At 39.4% G+C, this 7986-nt stretch overlaps 1 protein-coding gene across 1 annotated transcript in view; it reads left to right on the top strand.

The window, feature by feature from the left end:
- The first annotated feature begins 4719 nt into the window (after nucleotides 1-4719).
- LOC103469359 (alpha-2,8-sialyltransferase 8F-like) overlaps nucleotides 4720-7986 on the top strand; it is an 8987-nt gene continuing 5720 nt past the window's right edge. Inside the window, exon 1 of the mRNA XM_008416986.2 lies at nucleotides 4720-5337. Within this exon, the coding sequence (XP_008415208.1) occupies nucleotides 5237-5337 (101 nt within the window). The 5' untranslated portion in view covers nucleotides 4720-5236. The remainder of the gene's footprint in view (nucleotides 5338-7986) is intronic.

Genomic DNA, 7986 nt, shown 5'->3' with positions numbered 1-7986 from the left:
TATATAAAAATTTTTTTTACATATTTGTTCAGTATGTCATGTCGTAACAATATGGTATGAGACAGATAATCTGTGAAAAGATTGATCACCTCCACCTCCTTCCTGAGCTACTACTGTCATCTGAAGAAATGTTCCCGACCAAAAACAACCAATTTGAGCGAGTAGAAAGGTCTGAGAGCTGTCAATCAAGCTCATGAACTTGGTGCTAATTGTGGTAATGGCAGTGAAAGAACTTACCATTCCACTGTCATCTTTGGCCATGCTAACTAGCCAGACCATTCACCGCAGACTCTGCTAGCTGCAGCGTAGCGGAGGAAAAGACGAGGGGAGGAGCAGCGCCACACAGTGGATGATTGACAGACCCACCTGTCAATCATCCTGCCTCCTTGCTCTGATTGGTTGTTTCCAGAGAAGGTGTAAGAGCTTGATTATTTCACAGATTATTTGTCCCAGGCCAAACTGTCGCAACATAGTGACAGTTTCAACAAATACATAAACAAATATTTTTGATAAAAGTTGCATACTGCAGCTTTAATGATAAATGAAAGTTCAAAGTGAATTCAAAGTGTCCGCAAGTAGTCATATACCATCAGCTGAATTCATAATTCAGTATGTCAGACTGCTGTTGGCTTCAAGTGTTCTGCATGCTTTTGCAAGTGAATTTTAACTATCACTCACTGGCCGTTTGCATGGCTTTGCGTGGGATTAAATCAGGGTTGAGTGACCTTTAACGCAACTCCAGCTCATTTGCCTAGAAAGTTCAGTTCGTTTGTGGAGGTGTGAACACGGAATCGAACTCTGATCCGGACCAAAAAAACAAACTCTGGTTCTTTATTTACTTCAATAAGATAACTTTTTATGAGGTCGACATGCAAAGCAGATGTGCCACATTATGAGGGGATTTATTAGGTTGTTCCGGAAGAACCAATGGACTAAAACATAAGCAGTTCATTGATTAGAAGCGGATATGCTTTGCGGTACAGTTCGCTGTGACAGAGGTTTTACATTGGCTTTAGTGGACAACAACAAGAAAAGTGCTTTTAAGATCAAAAATTATCCCACCCCTAATGAGACGAACAGCTACTTGATCAGAAGAATATGTATTTTTCTTGGTCTTATTTGTTTTGCATGTTTTTTCCTGTAGCAGTTCTTTATCTAGTCCAGAGGACTCCAAAGCACCCATAAAAGCTTCCTCACACACATTGAAAACCCAAAGAACTACAGTACCAGGAGTAGAAATCTTGCTCTCTAGAGCACATATGTCAAAGTCAAGGCCCGCGGGCCACATCCGGCCCGCAAATCAATTATCTATGGCCCCCTGAATGATATTTAATTACTATGAGAACCGGCCCGCAAGCCAGAGCCGCCCGCTCGTGTTTTGCCCGCAAACACTACATTTCCCATAATGCAACGGTAGCCCGCGAAGTGACTACAGCGCGCCCAAACGGCTTCATTATTCATTATTCAGAGCCTCACCCCGAACATTGATGAACTTGTACAAAAGATGAGACACCTCCAAGTATCAGGCTCAGCCTCAGACAAGTGAGCATCACAGAGCAGTAACGTATTTTCAGTTTATAAGTTTCAGTTAAATTTTTACATTTGTTTCTACAAGACGTGATTTTTCTTTGAATGAAGYATTGTTTTGTCTGTGTGCCATATATTTTTGTATTTTATTTTATTTATTTTTCAGTTGAATGGATTCAGGTAAAATTGCAGATAAGAGCCATGAGAAAGAATACAACTGATTTGATTTATTTTTTTACTTTACTATTTGAAAGCAGTGATCGCTAGGATCATAGAGCAGCACAGTAATGCATTTTCAGTTTATAATGCATGCACTTTGATTTATGCATTTATCTTGATATTAAGAAACATATTTTGTTTTTAAAAACAATTAAATTTGTTGCTGTTTGCCTCTTGAAAAATGTTTTCCCTTGAAGTTACTGACAGAGCCATAACAAAATATTGCTTTATTCATTTAATCGTTAAATAATATACACTGTGTTAGGTCTTGGTTCAATAGGCTATGTGCAATCATTTCAATATGTTTTAATAAACATTAAACAGTCCGGCCCTCGGCTTGTAGCAAATTTGTTTTTTTGGCCCTCTGTGTATTTGACTTTGACATCCCTGCTCTAGAGCTTAGCGCTCACACACAGGCTTTTATTTATTTATTTATTTTTTTAGCTCTGGTACAACTAATTTTGCATTTTGTTTAACCATTCAAATTTTAAGGTTCAAAGTTGCATGTGGACATCACTGAGGCTGAAACAAGCAGACTTCTTCAGGTCATGTCGTGTCAGTGGCGAAGTCTTTGTGTTTGGGAAAAATATTAATGTTTCAAGAACTCTACAAATGTGTTTTGAAAAATGGCAGAAATTAAAAAAGCTGTTTTTATTTTGAGTCTTTAGTTAAAATGTGATGTGTAAATAAATCATATTTATTACTATTTTTAATTGCACTGGCCAGTATACACTGTTATTACAACAGAGGAATAGTAGTGCCTTAAATGATGGATTAGATTAAATTAGATTAAGCAGTACAACAAAGTTAATAGTACAGTTCTGCATAGAAACATTTCACAGAGATTTGTCCGTGATGCACCTTTTTCCACCACATTCATAATGTCCTCTAGCCAATGGTGAGATTATTTGAGTTTTCTGACATGGTGCATTATCCACATTGAAAACTGGAAAATTTTAACTATTGGCGGGCCGTAAAAAGTCACGAAACTAAAAGCGAAAAATATTTTTTCCTTTTTTTTGCTTTTACCTACTCGATAATAAGACTTTTTTTAAATGAAATATTTACATCATTAAAAATCTAAGCCATTAAAGGGGCTTCAGATTGTTGCTTTATTAAAAGGAAAATGGATGATTTCCATATTTTTGGGGTAATCAATTGTTTTCCATTTTGTTTGCCAAATGTTTATCATTAACAAGCCACAAACGATGAACACCTCTGATAAAAGTCAGTAGATTCATGCTTTCATTTAATACTATTCTCTGATCCGAGCACAGGAGAAGAACAACAGAGATATAAAAAAGTACGGTGAACTAACAATTCTCACGTATTTTCCATTTCTGCCTCTCATCGCAAAGTTACACAAGATGAAACTGAAGACTCATTTTAATGTATTATCTGCACTTCTTTCACAGCCTGCGTGCAGACAGACAGACACGCAGACTGTGAGAGGCAGATAGCAAACAGTTTCCCAAGCAAGTTTCAGATTTGATGATTACTTCAAACTGTGTGACATAATTGATTTGGCTTATGTAACACCAGTGTGGCCAGGAACAAAGAAACAACAGAGTTCAGTCAGTCTGCCGGAAGGAAATGAATGTTTGTCCTACTTTAAGACTCGGGAAACTGGACAAAAAAGAACAATGAGCACCTGGCGTTTCCTGGTATTTGCAACAAAAACAGTGGCAGAAAAAGATATTTACCCCTATACAGATTTCCTTCTGTATTTGCTCTGACCTTTTCTGCCCATCTATGGAGCTAAATCGTATTGGTGACACAACCGTCTGTTATTCCGTATAATTTGGGCATCAGAGGGATTTCAGCATGCAAGAGAGTTGGGCAATGCTGCATTACGAGATTATGAACGTCATCATGAAAAATAGCTTCTTTGGGTTTAATATTGTTAAAAAGCTAATGGGATCTTGAGAGGGAAATAGCACGGTCTGGAAAACGCTAATCACTGACAGACTGCAATGAGTGTTCAGAAGCTCTGGGTGTATTTGGCCAACCTTTCTACTGCATCAACATTTGCATGGCAGAGTTTTTTTTCACGGTGTCTCGTGATGTATGTCAGGTCACGCAAATATGTGGGTTTTCCTCCCACTGGCGTTTCATTTTCTTCTTATACCCAATAATTTCGTTTGACTTCCGCCCAGAATGAAATAATTTTAGATCTCAGAGTGTAGGATCTTGTAGTACCCAAATGCAAAAGAGAGAGGTTTTAGTTTTGCAAACCCAAACAGAGTCCTAACTAAATCTAAACTAAATCAGAATTAAACTTAGTTTTACTTAAACAGAGCACATTTTCCTCTAGACTCGTGTGCCTTTAAAGAAAACTTTCCACAGAGTCCTTTGTTTTGGGTTGTGTGTGTGGTGAGACTACTTTAGCCCAGCTTTGCTTACTCAGGATGCAGGCACAAGGCATGATTCATTTATTTTGCTCAAAACAGCAAAGACTTGTGCTGTTAGAGCCAAAATCCAATGACATACAGATGCAGGAGGTCTAAGAAGTTCCTTTTTTAGTCTGTGTTTATTTTTGAAATGCAGTCCATACGGACGGGAGAAGAGTTAATTTCTTTTTCCAGTAGAGCGAACAAAGGAACTGAAAAGTTAAAGGTTTGTCTTAACGGTTTGTTGGCTTAATGTTCTGCCAATGTCACACCAGGTTGATTGGTAATCCACTTCCTCTTCCAAAATAAAAAATAAAAATTACTTTCTTATATTCACAAATTTGCTGGTACAGCTGGAGGAGTTTGCCATTAGAATAAAGGCGGCTTCTGTAAGTGTGGGCGAGATTTGGGGGGGCGTTAGAAGTACAAGAGGCAAACTGTGGTCTAATTCAGTACTGGGAAATCATGTTACTGCTCTACCTCCCCTTTGTGAAAATAGGAGACGGGAGAGGGGGCTTTAGGGGAGTGGGCGGAGGACAGATGGGGCGGGAGGGGCAAGCAAAGGGAGAAGGCTGAGGCGATGGGGGCGGAGAACAGAAACAGCTCTCCCTGTGGGACTCTGGTGGAAAGTAGGGCTGTGTGAGTTGGTCACTGTGGGCAAATGTGGAAAGAAAAAGAGACGGAAGACAAAAAACATCGACTGGACCAAAAAGACATGAAAAGGATTAACAGATGAGGAAGATCGACAAAGCAAGACTTTCAACGAAGCTGAACTGAACCCAGGGAGGAGAGAAAGCAAAAGAAAAGCTACAGAGACTTGTCTGTACAAGAGGAAGGGGTGGGGGGATGACTGAGCAGGTTTTGGCTTGTACCTCCAACAGTTGAGAGGAAACACTCACTGACGCCTCGCAGTCAGGAAAATGAAGTGATTTGAAGAAAGGTGTTAGAAAACAGCTGGACGCTGCTGGGAAAGATTGCATATGAGGCAGCAAACACAGAAAGGACGAAGAAAACTGGAATCATAGCGGCCGTGGCGGACAGCGGATAGAGTGAAGGAGAGGAGAAACAGAAGGAGAGAGGGGCTAACGGATAAGGAAGGTATGAGGGGACAGATCTTGAAGCCCCTCCTCTCTTTGATGATCACTGTCCTCCTGCTGGCGAGCCTGCTGACCACTTTCATCTGGTACACGCTAGAGAACAAGTAAGTTCCTCTTAGACATGTAACAGAACCACACTTTGGTTAGGACATTAATCATGTGCAATGAAGGAAAAATCACACTGCTGGGGTTTAACAATAGGAGTCAAAGAGGCTTTCAAGGCAGAGCAAGTAGAGGAAGTGATGCTTATGGAAAGAAAAGTAACGGTTCGCAGAATACACAACTCATCCCAAAGATATCCAGGTTTTTTATTAAATAGGAACAATGTTGTTAGGTTGATCATCAGAAATATTGCCTAACATTTTATTAATATGTTTTTCTGCAACAAAGAAGCAAAAGAATCAGCAGTTATTTCCTTTAAATTTAGAACAGCAAAAACCAAAGTCTAGTTGTGAAACATCAAATTCACAAATATAAGCTTATCTAAAAATAAAAGGTCATCATGTGGTTCAGACATACAAAACAGGAAGAGGAAGCCTTGAGAACACAAGACAGTCATACCACAGAACGCAGGAAGTCTCCAGCTGAGACACGAATAGATGTCAATGCTGCTTGCGTTTGCAGATTGGTTAACTTATAGTGTGCATGCAAAACCATTTCATACCTCTCAAACTTTTTAACCTTAASATCACAAACTTCAACATATTTTATTGAAAGTGTTTGTGTTTAACTTAAGCAAAGTAGTGTTGCACAGATTTGTAGTAATAGTTGCAGAAGTATAACTGTGAAATAGTTTTTTGGGGGTATTTTTATACTAGTTTAACATTTTTGCCCATATTTCAGTTCAGCTGGATTGGATGGACTTTGACTGGGCCATTTTAACAGATAAATATTCAATGATCTAAACCATCCTAGAAGGTGAATCTTAATCAGTCTTGCAGATAAATGACACTTTAACATTTGTATTAAAAGTGTCATTTGGTAAATATGACACCTGTCATAAACATTCATAAAGACTCCATGTTCACAGCAGGTTTTATATCATGTTTATGACATTGTCTTCAAATAAAGTGTCCCCAATCATTCTTATTGTCACTTTGACAAACTGTCTTTGGTGTTTTAAAGCGATAAAGGTTTTATTTCATATCACCCACCCAAATCACTCCTACTCTGGTGTGATTGATTTGTTTGATTGTGACGTTTGGCCATGTGGCAGCCAAGGTTAAAGCAACAAAAAAGCTTCTAGACCCTCCCCTGTTTCTTACACAAGCCTTGCTATGACTTTCTTTTAACTAATAGTTGCCGTGTCGACAAATTCCCCTTTGTGAGATATACGTTTCCTTCAAAGTCTTCAAAGTTTCCTTCAACTCCTCCAGAGTCACCATGAGCCTCTGATTACTGACCCATTCTCTAACCTAGCGGTTCTCAACGTGGGCGGTACCGCCCCCCAGGGGGCGTTTAGAGGACGGCAGGGGGCGCTGGATGACATTTTTACAAAAGGGGGGCGCTGGGATGCCTTTGGGGGGCGTTTAGTCGAAGGTAAACTTTACACCTTAAATCCACAACAATACCAGTTTAGACTTTGAGCAACTTGGTAAAACTGTATTGTGTAACATTAAATCATGCTTGGCTGCAACTGTATCGATGGCAGCTCTTCTTCTATTCAGCGTTTGTAGCTTCATGGCGCAGCTCCGCTCCGCATCAGTTCAGTGTTACACCGGCTGATGACGCTGCTGTGATTCACTTTGTCTGGYATTTATGTAGGGTACATATGTTTTGGCAGTTCTGTGATCATGTCAAAGCAGCAATTTATATTAAAAAGTGTTTTATTTCCGTTTGAAAGCTGCCCTCTTCCATGGAGGGACAGCAGAAAATCTCTCTTGTAAACATATAATTACTAAAATCACGATACCCTGACTTTGTATCCCTCTGAAAAATGAACCTATTTAAATAAWGAAATCCCTCCATGGGTGATACCACAATAGAGAGCGTTCATTTTATAGCGTTAACACGGTGCAGTAAGTGGTCCGACATGAAACGGGTTTGATGGAACAACGTACCAGCACTTTTAAATTTCAATAATCAGAATACCGAAATTGTTTCCGTTGTTTTAAAAGGTTCAGTCAGTCTGCCTTTTCCCCATCGATATGTTTCCCGACCGCCCTGCACCTTAGGGAGTTAAAAAAAAACAACAAACAAACGCCGCATTGCGCAAAATTCTGAAACATGAGAAGCGGGTAAAACGTAGCGACAAACTAGATGTGAATTATGGCATAAAAACAGAATCCGACGCTGAACAGTGAAAAATCAACACATGATGTGAAACACATGACGATTAGGCGGCGCAGCAGGTGATGAGTGAAGATKACTGATGGTCAATAAACGATAAAATAAATTTAGCAACAGGAAAGAAACTAAAGTGGACATAGAAATAAACCGAGAGAGGATAAAACTAATCAAAGGAAACTAAATGGAAATGAATGAAGAACAAAATGCAAGAATAAACTAAGAAACTAAAGTAAATATGGAGGAATAAACTGGTATATGGCAAGACCTTTAGAGCAATAATTAATACAGAGGACTGTATGGCAAGAATAAACAGACACTATTTCCAGATAAAAGGTAAAATAATATTGTTGAAGTGCCATGATGGGCAGGAGCGCAACTACACATTATTCAGGTGGATGCGCAAACATAAATCGGCACCCACCACGAAGGAGCGTAGAAACATATGCTCCCCTCCCCCTCAACCC

This window comes from Poecilia reticulata, linkage group LG8 (genome assembly GCF_000633615.1).
Source record: "Poecilia reticulata strain Guanapo linkage group LG8, Guppy_female_1.0+MT, whole genome shotgun sequence".
Classification (NCBI taxonomy): domain Eukaryota; kingdom Metazoa; phylum Chordata; class Actinopteri; order Cyprinodontiformes; family Poeciliidae; genus Poecilia; species Poecilia reticulata.
Note: the sequence above shows the minus strand (reverse complement) of the source record. Positions and strands in the feature narration are given on the sequence as shown.